The sequence below is a fragment of the Monomorium pharaonis genome, chromosome 2, assembly GCF_013373865.1.
Source record: "Monomorium pharaonis isolate MP-MQ-018 chromosome 2, ASM1337386v2, whole genome shotgun sequence".
NCBI lineage: Eukaryota > Metazoa > Arthropoda > Insecta > Hymenoptera > Formicidae > Monomorium > Monomorium pharaonis.
The window spans coordinates 25,200,016-25,227,502 of NC_050468.1; the positions used below are offsets into that span (position 1 = coordinate 25,200,016).

At 31.7% G+C, this 27,487-nt stretch overlaps 1 protein-coding gene across 1 annotated transcript in view; it reads left to right on the forward strand.

The window, feature by feature from the left end:
* The first annotated feature begins 1,530 nt into the window (after positions 1–1,530).
* LOC105835563 overlaps positions 1,531–27,487 on the forward strand; it is a 54,485-nt gene continuing 28,528 nt past the window's right edge. The window contains exons 1-4 of the mRNA XM_036283042.1: positions 1,531–2,525; positions 3,496–3,663; positions 4,148–4,490; positions 4,598–4,781. Coding sequence (XP_036138935.1) covers positions 2,394–2,525; positions 3,496–3,663; positions 4,148–4,490; positions 4,598–4,781 — 827 coding nt within the window. The 5' untranslated portion in view covers positions 1,531–2,393. The remainder of the gene's footprint in view (positions 2,526–3,495; positions 3,664–4,147; positions 4,491–4,597; positions 4,782–27,487) is intronic.

The following is a 27,487-nucleotide window of genomic DNA, read 5'->3' on the forward strand; positions in this document are numbered from 1 at the left end:
CATAAAAATTATAAAATTATTTCTTAGATATTGCTTTAAATTTGAATAATAAAAATAAAAAACAAAAAATAATAAAACTAAAGAATATATCATTTCATAGTAGTATACAGCAATGATCGAATCTACATAAAGTGGACAGGTTTTTAGTCGTATTAGATAGTAAATGTTTTGATTAAAGAACATTTATTTTTCTTTGATCTATTGAGAATTTGAAATCATAAATATGAATAAACCCTGCAGGGATCAAATGTATCTATTATTAATAAATTATTCATATTTTTTATTTCAAAAATAATCTTCAAACAATTATAAATAAAAGGTAATAAAAAATTATTTTTTAATTATTTTAAAAGTTATTTTTTAACAAATATTTAATTTCTTTAAAAAATTCTGAAAAAAGTGACAAAATGTAAAACTTAATGAGATAAATTTTATTATAATTCCATAATTATTAACTTTCTATGGTTATCAAAATTAAAAACAGTTAACATTTTTAAATTAATCTTTATAATTTATGACTCAAAGCATCTCACAATATTTGTGTGTGTAACAAATAAATAAATAATATATATATGTATAATAAATTTTTTATCTACTTATTTACTAAACAGAACATAATTATTAATTTTTCTTCAAGCATCATTGATGTAAAAATTGTAAAATATTATAAAACACAGCTAATGCAGCGTAGAGAAAAGCACGAGAGGTCATTGATATCTTTTGCGATGTAAGAGTAAAGCTATTTTTACATCAGATTATTCAGATCAAAATCAAGCGAAAAATCTAATCATCGACAACCATTTAGTATCGGATATATCACAATCGGATACTAGACATTTATCGACGAATAAATTTTTTTAAATAATTAATTTTAGTGCTACTTATAAATCATTCATGTTAAAAAAAAGTCGACTACAATTTTATTCTAATATTGATGATCGTTGTTCATTTTGTGTGAAAGTATCCTGAATCACAAAATGATATAGGAGACGTGACATTATGTATATCTTCTCCTTTGTCATCTTTTCTATTTTTATCCCTTATAAAAATATAATACTGGGCAGTATTAAATTGGTCAGTAATTATTACTTGAGTGTTAAAAGTACTAACAACAGTACTTTTAATGCTTAAAATAAGTATTAATTACCTATTTTAAGTAATAAAAGTACTATCTGTTAGTACTTATCTAATAATATTATATATTTTTTTATAAGGGATTACATTTAGTGCTATATCACAAATTTTTTTAATTCTTAAAAAGAAAATGGAATATTGGGTGAAAAGCTTCTTTTAACAAAAAAATGTTAAAAGTAAAATATGGTTTTTAATATTTAGATTACAATGGTTGTGCATATTTCTTGATCTTTTACACAAATAAATCAACTATGTTTGTTGTTAATACACGATTGTTCTAAATTTATTTCGGCTTATTTTTCAATCTTTATAATTTAACATTAAATGTGTGTGTGCGTGCGCGCGCGCGCGCGTGTGTGTGTGTGAGAGAGAGAGAGAGAATTATTCAGGTAAAAAAATTACTTAACAAATGCTATTTACCTAATATATTAATAGATAGACGTAATTTGTGCGTCGTGCAAAGGAGACAAAGAGCGATTGTATCAAATGAATGAATACACATCAACATTTTTTCTACCGGTCTCTTTGTTGTTTGCTGATAGATGCGTTACACGGTTTGATCATGCGTCGTTGAACATCTAACTAAAGTGGGAGTAATTGAGCATGAAAACTTCATGGCATGTACTCGGACGACCTTTCTCAGTCATCTGCCCGATCAATCAATCGGCGAACTCAAAACTGAATTTACGAAGGCGAGCGTTTCTCTTACGTAAAGTCCTGTATCCTCTATGGAATCGTGCATATATTCGAGTCAATTATGAAAAAATAATTTTGCTAGTTTGCATCGTATCGTTCGAATCGCAGATTGGGATGGCTCGAATTTCTCTCTCGATTTTCACCGAAGGAAAGGGAGAAGAAAGAAAAAAGGGAAAACAATCTCGATTTTCGGGATTGAAAGTGAAATTTTGAGAAAAAAATTGGGACCGACGTCCCGCATCGATTCGCGATATATTTCAAGGAGAAAACCTTAGCGTCAGGACTGTCGTGTGTAAAAGCGGTTGGCTTCGGTCAAAGCCGATCGATACGCGAAGGCGGCCGTCAGACAGCAACCGGGGGTTGCCGAAACGCGCCGACGGCGGCCGAGGCGCGCCGACGTGAGCCGAGGCGCGCCGAACACGGCCGAGGCGCGGTTAGGAAGCGACGCGTAGTGAACGACGCGAGGACCCCTCTGCGGTGGACTCGCAGCGAACGGCGACACGGCGTACGCGTTCTCAACGGGCGCGGCTTTGCGTCTTGAAGCTGGCGTTTTACGTGGTAAAATGTCCTCCCTCGACTACCTGGAGGTGTGCCGGTTGTGTCTCGTGAAGGACCGCGTCTCGGTGCCGATCTTCGAGGGCGAAGGGGACGTGCGGCAGATCTTCCTCAAGATCACCGCCTGTTTGCCGGTCAAGGTAAGAAGCCAACTACGCCATTCGGCTCACCAGCTATGACGATCCGCCATTTTGCCGAGCCTTCTCGAGCGGGCTCGCGGACCCCGATCTCTCCCGGCGAGGATCTCCCCGTCTCGTCGCTCCTCCGGCGTACACTGAATCGCATTGTGGGCGATGGGGATTCTGCTCCGAGGCAGCGTCGAGGTGACCACGATATGCTCGCGATGCTACGCACACGTCGCACGGCGTGCAACTCCGCTCTCGTCGCCTACCGCCTTTGTGACGCCGCTAATTAGTCACTGGACTTTTGCCGCGCTTTTTTCCCCTCTCGCGTGGACATCGCTCGATAAAAATACGCTCTGTTGCGATCGCGGGCCAACGACGCGGACGATGTCAATTTTTCGCTTATCGCGAGAAATACAACCGATGGGAAGCGGCGTCCTTCATCATGCGCGTCGCAAAATTCGTCGATCTCGGCCGTCGATGTTTTCGACATCTTGCCGCCGACGTTGTCCACGCTCGCGAAACGCGTAATATCGCCTCCTTGTGGATCGATATCCCTCCCATTTTGTTCGACAATTTTTGTCTTTCGTTGCGAGAACTCTCGCGCGATTTGCTGAGCCACGATTTCGGCCGAGATACGGATCTTTCCCGCGGAGGGATCGAAGCCGTAAATGCTACGCGTGCATTGGCCATTAGCTTCTCGTTGATCGCGTACGGTTTAATGGCGTCCGTCCCTTGTTTGATGCTCCGGAAAGACAATTTCTATATAGAGATTTTACGGAATATGTGTTAATATATATTACATGTTAATACATATTTTATGAATGAATTGTTTTAATTTGAAATAACTGCAATTTTAATATATTGAAATAAAATCTTGGTACAAATAATATATTGTAGCACATGTATATGAGTCATAATGCAGAAAGGCCACATGAATTTACTTTTGAGATATCTGAATTAATCTCGTCTATTTTCTTTGTTACAGGTGAACAGGGAAGACAAATTACCTAAAAAAATATGCGATGATTGTGTGTATAAAGTAGAGTTATGTTATCAATTTTGGCATACGACAGCGAATGCTGAGAAACAGTTGCTGCAATGGCTAGGCGATGTAAACATGGAAGACAAACAGGGTTACAATGTTCTCAATCCGGTAATTATTATTATGACATAATTTACTTGTTGCGTAATTATTTTTTTTAACAAACTTGATAAAAAGAAGTTAGTATATACACTCTATACTGCACAGTCTTGAAAACTAGCCTTTATGAATTATGTAAATCTGTAGATTATCATTTGTTTTGTTCTTTTGTCTGTGTTTACCTTAGCAATGATGATGGTTAGTGATTATAATATCTTGCTTATTGTATATTTGTAAGTTCTTTTTATTACTTTTTATTTTTTTTTATATTGCAATCTTTCATAAATATTATGTAGTTGTGTGTGATAAATTTCATATAAAATTGTGAATCGTGTAACATGTTTTAACTAGGTTTTAATTAGGTATAATAGTTGAAACAAAAGATTTGGATTTTAATTAAGAAATAAAGTATTAATAATTATTTTTATGTTTAATTTATTATTGAAACTTTCAATTTTTGGGAATTTATATTGTTTGCTTGTTTTTGAAATTTTAGAATGGAATGAAACCAGACCAGAGCAACGAGAACAGGTTAGATGGTACTGTGATGCAACAAGTGAGCGAACATCAGAACAATATGAATATGGGTATGATGGACAACATGGGTCTGAGTATGCCCATGATGATGTCGAGTAATGCCCAACAACAAATAACCTCAGTTCCTATGGACAACAGTGGTAGCTCTGTACAAAATGTCCAACCAGTAGCTGGATCAAGCACACAAACGTCACATGACCAAATCACACAGAATCAAACAGACACGCCTACGCAACAAGAAGAGGAAGAAGAGAGTAGCGAAGAAGAGGAAAATTCGGACGATGAGTGCGATGGAGATGAAGGTATATATTTATCCATGTGTTACACATCTTGCAATTTATTTAATCAATACTAAGTAAATTGCTTAGAAGTTTTGGAAAAAAAAATTGTTTTTTAAATTCTGTTGAAGGCCTACCTATAAAGGAAGAAAGTGAAGAAGATCCTAATAATAGTAGAACTATAGAGCCTACCACATTTGTTAACGTTTCGTTGGCGTGCGACGAGGCAGGCCCATCCGGACTTCAACAACAGAAAATTACCGACATGCCCGAGATGGTAATGCCACAAACAGCAGATGTGGATCCAAAAACTGGGTGAGTTTTCTGTTCTTACTTTATTGTTTGAGGGCCAAAGGTGCCATTTGTTGTGGCAAACATAGACAATTACACCTAAACATTTTTATATATTTGTTATTTTTATTAATCGTAATCAAATTTCAAGATAAGTAAGACTGTTAAGTTTTTTTATGCCTGTAATATAAAATAATAAAATTAGCGATGTATATAAGTGGAATAAATTTAATGATAATAAATTATTAAAAGTGATTTTTTAATAATTCAAACAAGAAGCTGCAACATTGTAATACATTTATTTTTAGGAAAATTAATATCTAATATGCATATCTGAAAATATTATTTTAAAGTGTTTTTAATTCATGTTTTTTCATATATAATAAATTTTAATAATAAATCTTAGAAGAATTTTTAACTTGTAAGATAGAAATGAAAATGTAAGATAACTCCATCTGAACTTTGATGCTTATAAATATAAAATGCAGATAAACACAAGGTAAGTTTCAACACACTCCACAACCATCTTTGGCCCTAGGTGTTTAGCAATTTATACAAATATTTTCTATATATTACATCACACATTTGTATTACTTTTGGTAATATTTTTATTATTCAGAAAGTGTATTACACGATTATTGAATTCAGAACACAAATTGCTAAGCATCTTATTACTTTTACTTGTGATAGCATGTACATAAAGTGCATTTCGAAACACGATTTTTATATTAATTTTTTAACAATGTTTCTATATCTTATAGGCACTTGAGACTAATTTTATACTTTAATCGAAATGAACTTTATGTTAGATATTATTCATATATGTGTAAAAAAATGGATAAAGGGATTTCTCTGGATTACCCATGTAAATAATATGAGAGAAGTTAAATTTCCTATATTAGTAGTAACGATGTGTGAGGGAAACCAGCCTGATCTCTCTGTCCACTCAGAAATCAAATGTTTACATGTTGTCGATATTAATATTCCACGCTTACGTGATGGCACTAAATGCCGCACATGACCGATATTCGGCCGATCCAAAAATCACAGACGATAGATATTTCAATTGATGCAACATATATTTACTATTTCTGATTTATGATCTTCGTGCTTTCCGACGCCTGCGCTTTACGATATTGCCAGGACATTACTATATTATGTTGCGATTAATTTTAAGAGATTATCTTTTAATCGTCGTAAAAAGATTACGTGTTTCAACAAAGTCGCTAATAAATTTTGCGTGTCTCGGTACGATTCTCCGGACAATAAAATGATTGCGCAATAGTGTATAACTGAGAAGACAAATCGGTTAAGAAATTGTTAAGAGTCCCAATGTCGAAGAAGATGAAGGATCGCATTTCTTCCGATTTGAAGACTTCTGCAAAACAAAAGAGAAAGATTCATCCATTAAGAGACTGCTGAGTCAAGAGGATTTTTCGCATTGTATATACAAAGGCGAGTATCATTTCTTTACATATTCTATTTTATTTATTGATTTTTTTGCTATATGCAAAAGTATTATGAATTTGTATGAATAATGTCGGTATGTGAATTTGCATCGCTATCTGCGATAAATTTAAGCGATGCTCAAAATTTTTGGGCAGTTTTGAACAAATTCTTGTATAAATATTTCGACGCAATGTTATTATGAGTTATGTTTTATTGTTTATACCTTTTTGATTGCGCGTATTTTTTCGCGCACTTCCATAATTGGAAGCAAATAAATATATCGCGATAGACAGTTTCTTTTTACGAATGAGAAACCAGGCTTGCATTATAGTTATTGCGCCGGTTTCGGATTCGTAATAAAATGCACAGGAATTTAAACTACTTATTGCGCCTTAAATTGGCTGCAATATTTGATACGTATTGTGAGATAGGGAATTGTTTGGGCAAATTCTTGGGAATATGCCATTTTGTGAGATTTTTAAAATGCTTTTGTGAATGAAGAAAATTTGTACTATTCAGTTCTAAGTACAATGAATGTCTAGTATATGAAAGATTGATACATAGCACTTTTTGTGCTCTTACTGCGTCAAACTTTCATAAATTTTCATATTTTACTCTAAAGTGCTGAATAATACATTTAATTTTTTTCTTGTTTGCTTGTTATTGTTTTTGAATACGTTTTTATCTTGTTCTGCGTGATACGTCTCTGATGTGATTAAAACGACATAAAAAAACGTGTTAAATATACATTACACACGTGCGTGAAAAATCATGCTTCGTGCAAATGAGAAGAAGATGCCTTATCATAATGGATTATTTATAAAGGTGAGATTTTTCTATATCTGATTAAATTTGCGTTTGAACATGTTTTATCCTAAGTTATTAGTGAGTAAAAAATTTGCTTTTCTCAAACTCTTTTGCCAAGTTTTATGGTTTGATCTTTACTTTTCCCTTCTGCTGTATTGTTAGGGAATATGTAAAATATATTTATATACATACTTTCATGTGCATAATAATGATTATAATTTAAACGATAGTAATGAACGTGATAAGGGACTAGGTCTATAAAATCATTTTGTATCATAATTAATAAGTCACTTTTATTATGTAATATTTATCCAATAGCGTGTTTAAATATCATGTAAGCTTTGTGAATTCGGAAAGCTTTATGATTATCACTTAGCGGATGATGAAATTTTGAATGCCGTTGACTTGATGACAATCGCAACGACTTTCTCGATTCGCACGTGCGTTCTTGCAACATTTATTATTGCTGCGCTTCGTGAGAGACGCCAGCAATGCCCAAGCACTTTGCACCGGCCACCTGCAGCACTCACATAAGCATAAAGTCTATCTTTCTATCTTTCTCTCTCTCTCTTTTTTCTCTTTTTCTCATCACCGCCTGTATGCAAGATATATTTGTAATGATCACAAAAAATACAGAATCAAAAGACAAAGTGTGTGTGCCCACGGGTCGTTCTCCGTTGCAATGTTCTTGGGTTTGTCAATTTCAGGGAAGGAGGTGAGACTTTCGGCGGATTGTCGGGGATGCTGCGTCAAATTCTCTCGCCCTCACCCGAGATCGGGGAGGCCGGTATGTCCATCAATTGTAATCTCCTACAGACTACCAACTCGATATTCTTGAATCAATCGTCGATGCTATCGTCGACTTTGCTTCCCCCACATTTTCAATCCGTGTGCCCGGATCAGTCTCTGCTCGATCAAGTGCAAATATTTACAGAGTCTTATCCGTGCCCTACGTGCGGGCTCGAGTTCCGAAGCGCCCTTAAGCTTAACTATCACATACGAACGAGTCATGTCGCGCGTTCGGAATTCGAGCACGGTATCGAGAATCAGTCACGGTATTCGTGCGCCGTCTGTTCGCGGACCTTCATTGCCTTGAACCATCTGAGGATGCACGAGGTCACGCATTCCGCGCCTGTGCCCACGTGCGCGTCGACCTCCGCCAGTCTCGCCACGTCGTCCGGTGGCAACATGGAGAAAACGTTCGCCTGCGATCTCTGTCAAGCCAGCTTTCGATATCGCACGCTGCTGGAACGTCATCGGAGGATGCACCAGGAGATCGGTCAGGAGAAACCCTACTCCTGCCCGAGATGTTTGATGCGCTTTGAGACGCGCAACTTGTACAATCATCACGCTAAAACCCATAGACCGTTACCGGCAAGTAATGAGAATCGAATAATTGCTGGTAGCAATGCGGTATCGTCACCGGTCGATCCGGTGATGGTCGGCAATCTTGGTGTAGTCGGTGGTGGCGGCAGCGGTGGAAGTAGTGGTGGTCCTATAATCCCTGCTAAATCCGTGCCTTCTTATCCCTGCGACTCTTGTTCCAAACAATTTACTACAGCAGAGTCGTTGAATACGCATAAGGCGGTGCACAGATCACGACCGCTGGTCTGTGACGTATGCGGTAAGGGTTTCACGCATCGCAAGTATTACGTGGTACACCAACGCATCCACACCGGCGAGAGGCCGTATCTTTGTGCCATGTGTGGCAAATCGTTCACGCAGGCGTCGACGCTCACCGTGCACCGCCGTTACCATACGGGAGAGCGTCCATACACCTGCACGCTCTGCGGAAAGGGATTTGTCACGCGAACGATTATGCTTAATCACATGAAGAAGCATTGAGACATTTTAGGGCGAAAAAAGCATTATTATTTGATCTCAGAATCTAATATTTCATCAACACTCTAGAGAAAAAAATTTTTTTTTTTAATTTATGTTAAATTTCTAATTTAATTGGAAGCTATTATATAGAGTCATTGCATTATTGCATTAATGAATAAATAAGAATTGAATCAGTTAATGAACACATAAAAACTCGATACATTTTTTTAATAGAAAATATTTTTCCTTAAACCTGAAAAAAAATTTTGAATATATTTGTAATTTATTATTTTGTGTGAAATCGTATTTTAATATTTTTCTTGAATAATCATTTACGCATTATTCATTCAGCGACTGGTATTGTGACGCTAACTTAATAAAAAAGATAAAAAATCTATTAAAAGTGAAATTACAATTGATGTTTTTAAAGTGCCTATTAAAACTGGGTTTTAATAGTCATGTTTATGATTTTTCGACAACTGTTTACAATTTTTAGATATTTTGTTTAATAAAAATGGCTACGAAAATGAAAATAATTTTTAATTAAAGAAATTCTTTATTGGAATTGTATAGTGTTGATATCTAAGTGCCTAAAATTACTCAAGTTACTATCGCAGTATAATAAATAAGTTGACTTAATATGACAACCGAATTAAAACGTGTAAATTAATTTTTTTATGAACACTACGTGATAGTATGTAATTTCGTAGTTTTGAATAAAATATACTTAATGAGCAATCAAATCAAAATCACGATAAAGCGAACAATTATGTGCTATAAATGTTGTCATCACTGTGATATTGTTTGTATGTTAAACATTTAGAATAATATTAATATTACTAGAGAAACTTTTTGCAATGCAAAACATTTTTTTTATCTTTCTAAATAAAGCTGATATATTTAGTTTTCATAATAAAAGAAATTAGTACCTGCGCAATAATATGAAGAAAGTGCCTAAAAAGTCATTTTTTAAAATTATTTTATTATGAGATAATCTAATGCGCCTGTAAAATTAAATATTGCAAATGTATAATTATTTTTATACTTCGCATTGATACTAAATTTTTAATTATGCTAATTAAATTGTTGACTGATTATTAATCTATATAATGCAGCAATTAATTTCAACGTATAACTGAATTCAGGTGCCTTTAATTAACATAAGACGAAAGACAGGGTAGAACATGTAACATTGATTATTTAAATGTGACATGTAAATATGAAGACGCTTAAATATTTAGATTTAGTTCTAGAAGTTACATGCAATTTGAAAGTAGATTTACAGATAAAATAAAGGATTGCGTTTAACAGAAAAAGCAAAATTTTACAACTGTTGTAAAATTCGTTTGTATGATTGATTTATACATTTAGATCCAACAAGAATTGAGCAAAAAATCAATTAAATATTGAAGAATTTTATAATAGTTACAAAGCTCTAGCTCTTTTTGCTGAACGCAGCTATTGATATTTAATAACTTTTCCTAGAGATTATTGACTACCGCTTTATAAATACATTTTTTCTATTAATAAAATTCTAAATTACATCTTTTGCAAACATATATTATACATGTGTATTATACATAGCTGTAAATTTAATTAGCTAAAATTGACAATATTTTACAAAGATTACATTGCTAGAATATTCTGATAAATAACCTTATTTATGATTATTCTTAACGGTTTTTTAACAGAAGTGCATTTTCTTACAAAACAATATATAAAAATGAAATTTTAATTCTATTTTTAAATTTTTGTTTTGAATACATACAAATATGTGTATATACATATATAAAGCTAATTAATCATATTAAACTGTTTATTTATATATATGCAAAAAGATAGTGTTTTCTTTTGATTATATTTTAATTTCTTTTATTTACAAGATTTTTAATAATTAAAAAAAATTTAAGAAATTTTTATTTGAATGTTTCAACAAATAAGTTGTGTTTAAGAAATGTACATTTACTAAACTAAAATTAAAAAACTTACATTTCTAGATTAATTTTTGACTATTTCTAGATTAACTTTTTTAACTTTTGAATTATTTGTTCCTTTAAATATCAAATTTTGTCATTTTTTCTTATTAAAGTTACATATTAATACACATAAATACAGTCAGAAGATTGTATCAGATCGATATCATTTGATACACTGTCTTTTTAGTGATTAATCGCTTAATACTTAATATTAAAATTTGGATTTTAAAAATATAGGCTAGAACATATATTAATATCTAAATATAATTAGCGGAAATAATTTTTTGTAATGTGCGAGAATTCAGTATATGTATATTACGAACGGTTCAGAGCTGTCATGGTTGCTTTGCAACACAATAAATATTTAATTTATTGTATATGCACATAAAGAAAGATTTGTATAATTTTACATATAAGATATTTTTCCAGACATTATTGAACATGTTTTGCATGTATTTAACTAAGAAAAAAATATATTTAAAAATTTCAGTTTATTATATTTATGCAATATATTTTTTATTGATAAAAATTATAGCAATTTATATTAATAAAAATTATAGCAATAATAAAAAGAAATGATGAAGATTTATTCACGAATAAATACGAGAAAGTTGTACAGGATGTTTATATTATAGCATAATCCTTTAATCCTGGATTCAGCTAAGAAATGTGATTTATTTAGCTCGGGTATAAGTAAATCAAAATTTTTATCGATTAAATTTTGAAACAAATGGATATATCGAACAACATAAATATATAATATTTTTTACATTATTTTAATTGATATTTTTAATTAAAAAAATTTGAGTATTTAACATTTAAAATATTAGATATTTTAGCAAATTTTATTTTTTATTAAACTTGCTAGAAGAAGAAAGTAAACTCAAAATTTGTCACAGAATCTAAGCTAAACTTATAGCTCATATAATAACGATATTCTGTATATATTGTAAGCAAAAAATGATGAGATTGTGCACTTAAAAGAAAGGTGGTATAATAATGGAAAATATGGTATAATTGTTAACATAATTAGTATTGTTAAGACGGACGTATTTTATTAACAAACGCAATATATCAACACAATACCTATTAGTATTAAAGTTTAGAATATAGTATATAACAGTATTTTATAGTCGCAGATTGTGTATTACAAGGTTATGTAAAGAAGCTGTAAGTACAACAAATGGTACAGGATAACGATATTTATTCACGAATAATTATTGTTTATTAATAAAACAGTGAGAGAAGGTAGAGAATACAGATGGCTACGTAATAAAGAGAATACTGGAAATCACAAGGCGCTTTATTAACTACCCAACTTCCATACAATCGAGCACGAGTGTTCAGCTGATCATCCCTGTACATATCTCGTTTACCACGTAAGGTCCTGGTTAAGGCAACGCTAAAGAACAAAAGAGATGGGGAAGAAACGAGCACTGATTGACTCCCGTTTGTGTCTCTCTTCTTTCCAGATATTTTGTGTCAAAACTCAGGACGCTGTCTCCGGATCGGCAACAGTGTGGGCCAGATGAAATCAAGCACGTGTTTACCCAGAAGCGCACGCAGTTACTGACAGAGGACCCGTTGCACGTACATCCGAAGGTGGAAAATGTGCTCTCTCATGAGAACGTCTTGCAGTGTGAATTCTGCGGTGACGGTTTCCTCTGCGAGCAGGCTCTTAATATGCATCTAGAGTCACATTCAGAGGAACAAGTACAGTCGCAGCAGGATGAGCAATTGGTCTGTGAGAATTGCGGTTGCAGCTTTACAACAACGATGGAGCTGTATGAGCATCAGAAAGAACACGTTTCCGAGGAATGTTTCAGTTGCGACAGCTGCGATTACGTGACCTCGCACAAGGAGAGTCTGATCGTCCATGAGCGGTGTCATATGTCCGATTATAAGTACCAGTGCGAGGTATGCGGCGAACAATTTCAAAACAACAGCAACTGTCAGGTACATCTCTTGTCACATTCGCAAAATGAAAAACCGTTTCAGTGCGACGTGTGTAACGCCACGTTTCGCTACCGTCAAGGTCTACGGCTGCACACGAAGCTGCATCAACCAGACTACGTGCAGCCGCAGAGAAAACATCACTGTGAGCTATGCAACAAACGTTTTTCTCGGAGGCAGGTGTTATTAGTGCATATGAAGACACACGGGAATGTAGAACCGCAAAACGAATACGTGTGCACGATGTGTGGCAAATCCGTGTCAAGTAAGACTTATCTCGCGGTTCACCTACGCAAACACACCGGCGAAAAACCTCACGTTTGCGACATTTGCGGCAAAGGTTTCATCTCGCAGAACTATCTAAGCGTACATCGTCGAACGCATACGGGCGAAAAACCACATCAGTGCACTCATTGCAACAAAAGATTTACCCAACGGACTACGTTAGTGGTGCATCTACGGGGTCACACCGGCGATCGACCTTATCCGTGTACATACTGTCACAAATCGTTCGCTTCGAAAACGATGCTGAACTCGCACTTGAAAACGCACGCAAAACAAAACGCTCGGCAGCAACGGGAGCAGCAGCAGCAGCAGCAGCAAGTACAGGAACAACAGGAGGGACAGCAACAGCAGAGTTCGCAGCAGCAGCAACAAGCTTCACTGGCGTTCGAAACTGTCATAATAATGTAGTTATTAGGACAATGATTGCTAAGATAGAATCTATACTTTTTTATATAATTAAATTTGCTTTTTTTGACGTATTATTAATATAGATGATTTAGTGGAAAAATTTTAAATATGACTGCTAGGTATTTTGCAATCTATATGGATCAATAAGAGAAGTATATCTTTACAGGATGACTGGTAGAAATATATTATGTAAGATATAAACTTGCTTTTGTAGTGATATTTTTTGCGCCATTTTAATTTAAGTGAAAAATATGCTTGTAATATACATTGATGTGAATGTGTATTTTATAGAGACAGAGTTTTTCTCTTAAATGGAATCAATGCATTGAGAGTGTAGCAATAGTTCTTAACTTGCACTGAGTTTTGATGAAATCTTAATGAAATTAGATTGTTTTGTGATATTAAATTGACTAGATTAGAACTATTAAAAATAACAGAAATCAAGTGAGAGTAAAAAAATTAATATTTGAAACAAGATTTTAAATTCGAATACTATTTATATAAATTTTAAATATAGTCTCTCTGAAAAAATAAAAATTTAAGGTTTTGTGAACCGCATTGATAGTGTGTGTGTGTGTGCGTGCGTGCGTGCGTGCGTGCGTGTGCGTGCGTGCGTGTGTGTGTGTGTGTGTGTGTGTGTGTGTGTGTGTGTGTGTGTGTGTGTGTGTGTGTGTGTGTGTGTGTGTGTGTACATATGTACATAAACTATCAATTTTATAATGAACCTTTATTTATAGATATTGGCTATAAGACAAAGTGAAAGAATATCTGTATCAAAAATAAATAAAATACATTGATTTTAAATAAAACTTCATTACTTAGTTTTGGTCAGGGAAGACATTCTCATTGATTTAATTTAAGAGAAATAGATACCTCGCATTTACATATCCGGGCAGCAAGCATGTAACTTTTTCCTTATGGCAGAAATGTGAAAAGTGAAAAGTTTTATGTAAATATCTCTTTCTATTAATGTTGAACAGAAAGAGACAGTAACTTGAAACTTCACTTTTCACTTTCACGCCCTAAGAAAAAAGTTACATAATCGATACCCTGAAAACTGACATTTATACGTAATATTTGATTAAAAGATATATGTCGCATTTCAAATTATTTAAAATTTAAAAACTTTATGGTTGTTCTATCACTATACATTTAGATAGCTACGTAAAATTTGAGCATAATTTATCGAAGTAGCATTATGGTTTAAATTGAATTTTTTATATATTATCAAAACTCTGATAAATATTTATGTGAAAGTTTATTTTAAAATTTACTTACTCGTTTAAAGGTTTACTTACAACAAAATAGAATTATTTTTGTTATATGAATTATTGTAAACCAAATTTTTCACTATTCTTTCATTATTTCTTTATATCTAATTTTAGGACTAAAATCACTATTCACAAATTTTTTGTTGTTAATTAGAAAAAAAGAATAAACTTAAGAAGCCTACATTTTTTAAATTTTGATAACTTTTAGCTGTAGATCAAAAAGAAATCATTAAAAAAGTTGGTAAGTAATAGAAAAAAGAATCATTTACATGAATAAAAAATATCTTGTAAATTAAATTGTACATTGCAAAATCTTTATTAAAAATATGTAATATTATTTTATGAGATTCGATCAAATTGTGAAATTTGATTATATTAATGAAATATTGGTTATTTTTATAAACAAATTAATAAATATAACTTGAAGAAAAAACGGAGCAATTAAATAATTCTCGTAGTTTGTCCATAGTATTTGACGTTTGTTTACTATGTTCAAAATTTTTAATAAGAAGAGTATATGACACTTTGCAAACTGTAGTAAGCCGTCTATAATTTTTAAATAAAAATGAAGATAATGCGTTATATGGTAAATAATGAGTTACCGTTACTTTTATTTTTTTATAACGATACTATTTGATGTTGATTTTTTAAATAATAGTAATAGTAAGGCCGGAATAATTATTAGTAATTTTTTGTTATACTCACTGAAAAAAGTAATTTGTTAGTTGATTCGTTACGTACTTGTTACTAGTTAAGGTTACGAGTTATTTTTTTAAATAATAAGAGTAATGTGTAATTATAACGAATTATTTATTACAAGTGACTATTTTCTTGACCTTACTATTACTATATGACAATTTTAACTTTTTTCATTTATCATCAAAATCGTTATTATAAAAAAATTACTAATGATGTTACTTGTAATTTATTTTCAATTACATTGTGACAAGATTTTTTTGTGTTTATTTTACTTATAATGCCGATATGATTTAGGTAGTTTAGCAGGTAATTATTTATTTGATATTTTGTTCGGATCTTTATCTTAATATATAAAAATTCTTTTAATGATATATTTTAGTGTAAATGTACACTCTTCAAACGAGTGTGATACTTGCCTAATTTATACAAATTGTTTATTAAATACATCTAATGGAACAGTACATTATGTAACGACGATATAAAGTCTGCTTTTTGTGCACGAGTGCAAAAAGTCACTTCTATGTTGCATAACGTACTTTTTGTTATCTATACGTCAATGTGTGGTCCCTTTAGTGTCTTGGGTTTTCGGGAATTAACAGGTTGGTTAAAGTTAAATTCGCGAAAGTAACGAAGCGTTATGCAAATACTAAAATAATTAACATACTGGAAAACTCGTGCCGAAATGTTTTTCGCCATGATTCACGCCATCTATTAGAAACATTGTGCAATAATGTTAAGGCTGAAATCGGCGACTTTATTTAAAAAAATGACACAAAAGGGACCATTTTTGTTACACGTAACAAAAATAAATTTTTCAGTGCCTTTATTGTATATTATTGTTTAAATGAAGGAAAGTTACATACAATTGTATAAGATTATAGAAATAATTTTATTATAAATGATTATTATGTATGTGATAGTACCTAAATAAAATCTCTAATTTTTGCATAACATGTAGAAATATATATTTTATTTTCTTTTTTTTTAGTAAAATTATATTTACTTGTAAATATGCAACATAATTATTTTAATTTTTTTACAAAAAAAAAATAAAATTAAAGATTTTACTACATAATTTATTTCATTATATTAACTTTTTGTAAGAAAAGTTGAAATAATAATTAAGTTAAATACTATTATAAATTTTTACATTCTGCGTGTGATTAACAGTATTTTATTTGTAAGATATTACAGGATGTCCCAACGCACGTGGACCATTGCTCATAAAAAAGTAAAAGGGATCGAGATGAACATAAAAGTCCAATATTGTCTTGGGTTAGGTCTGCAAATAATCGAGATATTAACGTATGGAATTCTCAAATAATCTAATTAATTTCTATCGTAATTGTGAACAGTAAATAATAAAAGCTTATCAAACATTCATAATAGATTTTTTTCCGTGTTATGGCTTAAGCGGATCGAGCTCTTTTCTCGGTGCGCTCTCATTCGCATAATTTGAAAAATTAATACCTTGATTATTGGTGGACCTAACCCGAGACAATATTGGACTTTTATGTTCATCTCGATCCCTTTTACCTTTTTACGAGTAATGGTCCACGTGCGTTGGGACACCCCATTATTGAGATTAGTTTTATATTGTTTGTTATTTATCACACATTTAATTTCAGATACTGAGAGAATTCAAGTTTTTATAAGAAATTTACAGGAAATTTTTTTTATTTTTAAATTTGACTTTAGGTACATTAGATACGTTTATAAAATTTGATATTTTTGTGATATTTTTAGGGAAGAATTTATTTTTTACTCATAACTTTATTTGAGTATTATTTTTATATAAACGATTATTTTAATAAAATGTGTGATTTTTCTTATTACTTTATATTTTACATAAATATAATTTGAAATCTTTGAAAATCAACATAAAAATTTAAAATTTATTTTATATTTATTTCTCTCTCCCTTTCTTCTTGTTCTCTCTCCCCTCTCCTCTTTCTTCATCTTTTTCTGTAGAGAGAGACACATACGTTTTTTTGTAAAAATTTTGATTTGCAATAATTTCTGTAAACTATCTGTCGATGTGTCAATGAGATTGCAGCTCTAAAATTGTACAGTAAGTAATAAGATTTTAATATTTTATATTGACAATTTTGTTTATTAAACTTTTTACTGACTTGTGAAAATTTTAATGAATGTAGAAGATATCTTTGCTTAAATCAACTTAATTGATGTTTTACTTTACATAATTTTTCTTGTATCTGTACGATCCCATATTTTTTAGATTATTGTCTAACATAATATGAAATGACTAAAATAAAAGTTGAATATCTTTATTTTTTAATTACAAATATAATCTTTTTTATTTTTTATTTTTTCAGAACTAAAAACCGGAGTTTCAAAATATATCAGAAAGAATCTTCCATGAAAAAGGAAAGTCAAGATGCAGCCTTTGTTGTTCTTCAAAAAATTGGTGACAAAACTATTCTTGTTCAAAAAGTAACTGCCTATCGTTGTGATTCGTGCGATGAAGATTTCGATACAGAAGCCAGTTTGATAGTGCATAGAACGGAGCAATCGATACTTAGAACCCGAAGAGCATTGCGTCAAGCAGAAAAAAACTGTAAGTGTGATATATGCGGACAGTACATGACAAATTTGCAATTGATCAAACATCAGGTACAATGTAGATATCGTCTGGATGCACAGACGAAGCAGGAAAAAGAAGATACAAATATTAAAAACACAGAAAATCGAGAAAGAATAAAAAAATCGTCGGTAAGTCTCGGTAAGACTCTTAAATTGCTGGACGCACAGAAGAAGGAATGGAAAGAGACAATTAAGAAAATCAAAAAAAGTCAAGAGGAGAGCAAGAAGTTGTCATTGGGTCCCGTTAAGTGTGATCAGTGTAACAAAGTATTTAAGAAAGAAAGGTATTTGAACGTACACAAAACATTACACGGCGCGAATGCGCACATTTGTCAAATATGTGGCGCAAAGATGACATCGGATTATTATCTAAGGATTCACGTTATGCGACATAACAAACAGTTTACGGAGTATTGTGAGATTTGTAACAAAGGTTTCTACTTGAAGGCGACTCTGAGGAATCATATGAATATGCATAATGACGAGAAGGCCTACATCTGCGAAATTTGCCACAAGACCTTCCGCAATCGAATTTATCTCCGAGTTCACATGAAGATTCACAGTCAACCTGAGATGAGGAAGAAGTTCAAGTGCGAGATATGCAACTTCGAAACATTTTATAGCTATTGTCACAAGGAGCATATGTGGACTCATACAGGCGAAGGCCAAGTGGCATGTGAAGTATGTGGCAAACTAGTTAGACGACAGTACATGAAGATTCATATTAGGATGCATACTGGCGAGAAACCAGAGGTTTGTGAGTTTTGTGGCAAGGCGTTTAGTGCCAGACCGTATCTAATTAAACATCGACGAACTCATACTGGTGAAAAACCTTATAAATGCAAAATTTGCGAGAAACGTTTTACCCAACGGGGTACTCTTAGTGTGCATCTTCGGAGACACGAGAATTTAAAGTAAAAATGTTTTTTTGTTCTTTCTTTTATTTTTTTTCTAAATTGTTATAAAACTTTTTTGTATTGACTATACATATTGAATATATGTATTAAGATCATTCTATATAAGATGCAAGACCACGTGTGGATTACAGGTCGCAAACATTGGATTCGACAACTAAATCAAAGCGCAGTAGCACATTGACGTTTTTGTAGAATGGCCGTTATTCAGCATTGATCATATACACTACTCTAATTTACTGAGTAGAACCATTATTATATTTTAATGTTTATTTAATTTTTACGTGGGTAGGTGGAACGGCTACAGTATTTCATTTTCATAGTTTTTTAAACCTTGAACTTTTTTGGAAAAGGAAAATAAAAAGTGTTTAATAAAAGTTTTAAAGTTTGAATTATTTTTATATATTTTTTTTATTTTATAAAAAAAATTAATGTAAATTAAACGATATAATATATTAGTAAAAAATATAACCATAGAAAATAAATTTTTGTGAGTGTCTTGAACACTGCAACTACCAACTGGTGTATTTTTGAGTCATTTACTTTACTGTACTTTTTATGATATGGTTAATTTACTACTATAACGACACAATTCAAAAATTGTTTTTTTTTTAATTTTTTGCAAAAAAAATCTAGGTAGTGAGAATTCTCTATTCATTGGCAATGTCAAAAGCTGAGGATCTTGTATTTCTCAATGTACAATTAGTAAATAAAATTGTTACATTAAATTACATTTAAAAATATTACAAATTTGTTTTAATGACTTAAAATATGCAAAATAAAAAAACTTTATTTTTTGAGTTATGTCGTAATAAATGAATGATGTAATATGCATATGATTAATGTGATATTTATTATATTTTAAGTTACATTGTTACAGTTTTATCAATTAAAATATTGACCAAATAAAGTTAAATAAATTTTTTTAAATACTGGGTATTGTACTGTGTACATTACATCTATAATGCAATAAATCTTAATGCTTTTCTCTAATTTATGTTCTCTAGTTTATAATTCCTACCTCGCTTTCAATCACATTTAATTCGAATAATAACAAAGATTGTTGAAATAAATTTAAAAAAGAAATGAAAAAATATAATAGGTTTATGAGCAAATTTTAAAGAACAGTAAAATTTGTAATTTGATTTATTGTAACGATAAATGCCAATCCAAATATATATAAATGAACACATGAAATTATCTAGGTAAAAAGTGTGCAATAAAATTCTTTGTTCTGGTATTATAATGTATTATATATATTATTTAATAATATATTATTATATATTTATTATAATGTTTTATATTTTCTTTAATCACTTAATTTGATTTAATTTATCATTACAATAACGAGCTGGATTTAGATTGTAAAATTTTTGTTTGTAAAACATAATGTAAATTATATTTTTAGAGTGTAGATTATATTTTTAGGAAACAAAACAATTTATAAAAAATACGAAGAAAAAGTTTATATGAACTTTATAAAGCAAAAAATTTCATAGTATTTAAAAAATAATATACATGGTTAAAAATTTAAACTTTTCATGAAATAATTTTCCAGATTGTTATTATCTAATTTTGAATAAAAATCGAATAATGACAAATTGATTTACATGTCATAATTAACTTAATAAGTACAGTATGAAAGTGTCTCCTGTGAAAAACTTATCAAGAATGTGAGAAAGTTTAGCTCAAGTAAATCAATTAACAAGAATACTCTATATATTTGTTCTAACATAATTTTCCGTTACTTTCTCGCGCTGTTGACAGATATTATTTATTACAGGTGCAACGAGCTTGACATAGAAGACGTAAAGCTGGATTCGATTGACGAATTACAAGGTATAGAATTAGTACAATATCAAGATGAAGTACCTACAGTAGAAGAGTATCATCACGTTGATCATCAAGAAATAGTTATGGAAACGATTGAATATAAGGTTGAAGATTTGAGCGATAAATTAGAATCTACATCGGAGATATGTATCATAAAACAGGTTTCCGAACACGATTCGAGTCGCAAGCATACAACTGTTTACGAATGTGAAATTTGTGGAAAGCGAATGCTGAAGAAGTTGCAGTTTTCGAAACATAAACGAGATCACGAGAGGAATTCGAAAGTCGCAAGTCACTGCGAGGAGTGCGGCAAAGTTTTTGACAATCAGGAGAAATTGCGAAAGCATATGATAAAGTCACACCAAAAGGAAAAGCCTTTTCAGTGCGTTTTATGCGGCAAATGTTTCAAGACCGAGGAGTTCTTAAAGACCCATCTGAAACAACATAACAAACGTTTCACTTGTGACATATGTGGCGTGTCAAAGGTTTCCGGATACGATCTGCGTTTGCATAAGAAAAAGCACAATCAAGAATATGTGATTCATTGTCAGATCTGCAACAAGGGCTTCTACACGAATCAGACGCTGGAACGACACTTGCTTACACATACTGGTGAGAAGCCGTTTGTGTGTAAAGTATGTAACACTGCATATGCGAGCGCGGCGTATCTCAACATGCATATGAGATCTCACGGTGAGAGAGAGAAGCATAAGTGCAATATCTGCGATTTTGAGAGCTATTGGAAGGCTGCGCTAAAGGTACATCTTAAGATACATACTGGCGAGAATCAAATTACTTGCGAGGTGTGTGGGAAGTCTGTGAGCAGCAAGACATATCTGCAAATACATATGCGTATACATTCGGGCGAGAAACCACACGTTTGTGAAGTATGCGGCAAAGCGTTTAGCGTACGGAAATATTTGATCGTTCATCTAAGAACACATACCGGTGAGAGACCTTATGAATGTAAGATATGCCAAAAGAGATTTACGCAACAAGGCTCATTAAACTCGCATATGAAATCTCATAATGAGAGTAAGTGAACAAGACATTTTTTAAGGCTTATACTGTTCACTGTTATTTGATGTTGCGTTGAGTGTTAAATGTGGTTCTCCGATTTTTATTTTGACTTGTATTATTTATACACGATCTTACATACGATCAATGTACTGAGAAATATTAATGTAAATAATACGACGATTATATTAAACTTATATTTGAGTGTAATTATAAAACAAACATGCGTCAGATTTAGTAATTGAATTATACAAATAAATTATATATCGCCTTATAGTTATTAAATTGAGTCTCGTAAGTATTAAATAAAAAATTAAATCTGTGTTTGGAAATATAGAATGAACGAAACAGAAGAAAATGTATGTGAAAAATAAATCTTAAGGCTTCTCGACTCTTACTGCAGCCATATTGAATTTGTGATGTAGGTAAGAAATGACGTAAATTTTGCGCCGTGTTATTTACACTTACAAAAATATGAATAAAATAATAAACATAAGCTCACTTTAATACACTTTTAATATGGCGAATGCTATTTCTTTTTCTTTATAATCAATATATATAATTGTAAAATAAATGTGATACGAAGCGATTTTTGTCTATCGTAAAAATATTTTCTTTATATGTGTAATATTAGTTACTATAGTTAGCATTCGTTATATTTTGATAATTTTATAAGCATGTTATAAATGAAATATGGCCAACAGTGACGGGCCGAAAACCTTACTTTCTTATTAGAGACATGAGACTGATAGTAATAACAAAAAATTAAAAAAACCCATAAAAAATTTAATGCTTAAAAAGGAAGATTTATTCTACAAATTACTAACATTTTTATTTTGCAAAATGTGCTCTGAATTAATATTGACATATATGTATCATTAAGTAGATATGCATTATGTACATAATAACATTTTTTAAGTTTTTAAAATTTTTTAAATTCAATGTTTTATTTGATTGAAGGTCGAATTAAATATGAAAATATAATGCGTAAAAATTTATCAATTCTATAATCTAACAGAATTATGAACAATAATTTAATGTAAGATGAAATTTATTAAAACAACTTTACCAGTAGACTTTCTTTACTTTTAATTTATTTAAAATAAAAAGGTTGACTTAACGAAGTCATAGTTACAGACTAGAATTTTTTAAATTCAATGTTTTATTTGATTGAAGGTCGAATTAAATATGAAAATATAATGCGTAAAAATTTATCAATTCTATAATCTAACAGAATTATGAACAATAATTTAATGTAAGATGAAATTTATTAAAACAACTTTACCAGTAGACTTTCTTTACTTTTAATTTATTTAAAATAAAAAGGTTGACTTAACGAAGTCATAGTTACAGACTAGAATTAGTTTAATAAGTATTATTAAGTTATCAGTCTATAATCAAGTCTATAATATTGTGTGTGTGTATATATATATATATATATATATATATATATATATGTATATATATATATATATATATTACATATACAATTTTTATTGTATATACTTTGTTGTAACTTTTATTAGATATCAGAAATAAAAAATGTATTATAAATATGTATAGTACTTTGATAGCTGCGGGGTTTTTTGTTATCCCACAGTTTATTACAATTTTTTATCATACATTAAATACTTTATCATACATTAATTACTTTCTATATCAGTAAATGTGTATTATTCGGAAAACGGATAATATAACAACAGTCAATAATAAAATTTCTGCATTACGAATATTGTAATAAATATTAAATAGAAGATTCTTGAAGGTACGCATAATTCTGTATTTTAAAATAGGGACTAATGTTTAATAATATTTATTACTTTACACTACATAGTTAATGCATTTTATTTACAGATTCTTTAAAACGGAGAATATGTTATATGAAAGAATGGATAATATTTTATGTGAAAAATTAAAAAAATTAAATTGTATATTTATATATTTATAATAAAAGATATATAATAAAATATATAAGCCTGTGTATATATATATATATATATATATATATATATATATATATAACATCTTTAAAAAATTAGATGTATTAGCCATTTGTTCGTACGATATATTCTTTGTTCTAAAAAATTTTAAAATGTACATAATTATGTAATTGAAATGTAATAATCATGTACTGTGAGATACTAAATACCTTATTTTATATTTTTATTTTATTTCACACACAAATAAATGCAAGGCGCTTTTTAATATTTACAATTTGTTTTTATGATTTTTGTATACATATATAATATAAAATAAAATAAAAATTTGTTTTAAGGAGAAGAAAGATTAATTACCTTTTTATATATTGTCTAAAAATTATATTGACACATAATATACAAAAAAGAATAAAGAAAAATTATAAATAAAAATTACTGAATTTTTTGTATAACAATTCAATTAAATTAGTTAATATTATTACATATATAGTCATTATTTCATTTTCTTTTCAGAAATGAAAAACCAGCAGAGACGTGTGTAAAAAATGAACTGTCTGTAGATGAATGTATGGATTCTACGTTGGTTTCAATTTTCGTTAAAGAAGAAAAAAATATAAATCAAGAAGACTGCAATGTGCAATATCAAGCTGTAAGTTTAAGACATAAATCTTCTGAAAACTTATTGACGCAAAAAGAGTCTGAAGAAGTTACAAACGGAAAAGTTACTCATCAGAATTATTCAAACACGAAAAAACAATCTACCATTCAAACGTTTTATAAATGTAGTATATGCGCCAAGCTTTTTAGATCAAAGAACTTATTTGAGGGTCATTTAGTGGCGCATAGCGACGCTCGACCCTATCAATGCGACGTCTGCGGCAAATCTTTTAAGAGAACCAATACCTTAGCAGTACATAAACGAATTCATACTCACGAGAAGAACTTCGTTTGTGATGTGTGCGGTCGCGCATTTGTGCAAGCTTCTCAGTTGGCTACTCACCATAGACGTCATTTCGAGAAATACACGAGGCACTGTGAGATCTGTAACAAGGGCTTTTTTACAAATGCCGAGCTTCATGGGCATATGAATGTGAAGCATGGCGCTAAGGAACATGTGTGTTCCGTTTGCAACAAATCATTTCCTAATAATCACACCTTGGTGCGCCACTTGAAAATCCACGATCCAAATTTCAAGCCAGTTAAGCACCAATGCGAATTTTGCGGCAAAACATTTGCCTACAAGAACTCATTGGTGGTCCACGTGAAGTCACACACTGGTGAGAATAAATATGATTGTCACCTGTGCAATAAATCCGTTTCGTCTAAGGGATCCCTTCAGGATCATTTGCGTCTTCACGGCGGGGAAAAATCCTTGATTTGCGACGTTTGTGGCAAGGCTTTTCACAAGAGAACAACATTGGTCGTGCATAAGAGAACTCACACCGGCGAGAAACCGTACTCGTGCGATACCTGCGGAAAGTCTTTCACGCAACACTCGACTCTCGTAATACATAAACGATACCACACCGGCCAGAGACCATATCAGTGTAGTTATTGCAACAAGTCATTTGTATCTAAAGGACTGCTTAACGCACATAACAAAATACATATAGTTAACGCAATAGAAATACAGCCCGTATAATTAAACATGATTTGGAATGTTTATTTTTATTATATTGTGTTATACATAATATAAAAAGATCGCATTTCTCGTTCAAAGTATTATTGTGTAATGACCTTGTCAGACTTATGATAATTCCTCAATGAAACAAGATGAAACAGTATTAATAGTCTGAATGCTATTTTATATTTTTATTTGCCGATGCTCATCTGTATTCTCTGCCGTACAATGTAATATTTTGATTTTAATATTTTTGTGAGAATTTTATCGCTGGCTGATATATTTTTTGTTATATTCATAATTTAATTTTTAAAAGTTAAAAAAATATTAAATTTTTATTTTTTAATTTTATTTTTTTTAAATTGAAATACTCTATAATGTACTAAATAAATAACTTAAGTTTTTTTATATGAAATTACAATAAGTTTAATGAACTGAAGTTTCTTCTAATAAAATAAAATTTTTGCTTATCTTCGACAGACATATTATAAAATAAAATACAAATCAATCAATATTTATGTAAGAAATCAATATTTATGTAAAAATAATAAACAAAGTTGTACAGCAAATGCCATTAGAATAACAAATAGAAATATCAAGAAACATACATTTTGTAACATTACTTATTTTGTACATGGAACAAGTAAACACAGTAAAATATATTTATACATTATGTGTATTATTAAATTATGAATAAAAATGTTATTCAGAATTATATGATTATCGAAAGTTGTTTTGTCGTCACCGCTCACATTTCAAATGTTTATTGTGTAAAATATGACAAGACAATTTTGATTATTTTTTATAACCAAATTAGTTACTTTATGGCATAATTAATGAACAAACGAATGCGCAAATTTGATAATTTTACTTACAGGAGTAGAAATAATTTTCTAGACAACGAGACCAGATAATGAAAGAAAGATTGTTGTGATGTAACAAGGATATTCGATACTGATATCCCCCTGAATTTTTCCATTTCAGATACAACCAACTACCGTTTTCTGAAGACTATTTCCCGATGTTCTCTAAACTTGATCTGGTGAAGAAAAACGGGGAACCTGCGAAGTCTCCATCGAAATGCCCGGAACCGGTGGACGTGACTGCCGAGACAACAGTTTCAACGAATCCCGAACAAGACATTGTAAAGCAGGAAGTAAACGACGAGGATGATGATGAGGATCTTCCTTTGGCGTATCATTGTAAACTGTGCGGTGTCTTCTTTGCTTCGCAATCCTTGTTGGACACTCATGAGATCGAGCATAAAGGTAAGCGGAAGAACACATGTGCCCAATGCGGTCGGATCTTCAGAACCAGTATCAGCCTCCGCAAACACATGAAGGTACATTCGGTACGTAAAAGCGGTCGCAAAAACAACTCTTCAGGAGTGGCCGGCCGTACCGCATCATTGAAGAAGGTGAAGAAAGAGAAACCCGAAGAGTTTCTCTGCAAGACTTGCAATAAGATTTTTCGACACAAGAGTAACTACCAGAAGCACTTGTTGCGCCACACAGTAGGTGACCTTACCTGCAAGCATTGTCCCAAGAAATTTCGATTGTTTCGCGACTTAACGAGGCACGAGAAAACGCATTTCTTACCGAGTTATATGTGCAAGGAGTGTGATTACGAGACCACTGTTCTGGCGGCTCTGAGCATTCACATGACACGACACATGGACAAAGCGGATTTGCCGTTCAAATGCAACGAATGCGACAAGCGTTTTCGGAAGAAGCTCGATCTTCAGGAGCACTACAACATTCATTCTGGCGAAAAACCGTTTGTTTGTCAGCTTTGCAATAACGCCTTTTATTTGAGACGACAGCTTTCCGCGCACTGCAGACGCAATCATCCTGAGCTAAAAGCCAACAAGGTGACTAGCACCGCCTGCGACATTTGCGGCCGCGTACTTGCAACGAAAAGGTCGCTCTTTCGACATAAGGAGAGTCACAATCCAACGAAGCTATATCTCTGCGATTATTGCGGCAAGAGTCTTAGTAGTGCTGAGCATTTGAAGAAGCATAGGCGGATCCACACCGGGGAAAAACCCTATGTTTGTGATATTTGCGGAAAGGGTTTCACTGATTCCGAAAATCTAAGAATGCACAGAAGAGTGCACACGGGGGAGAAGCCAT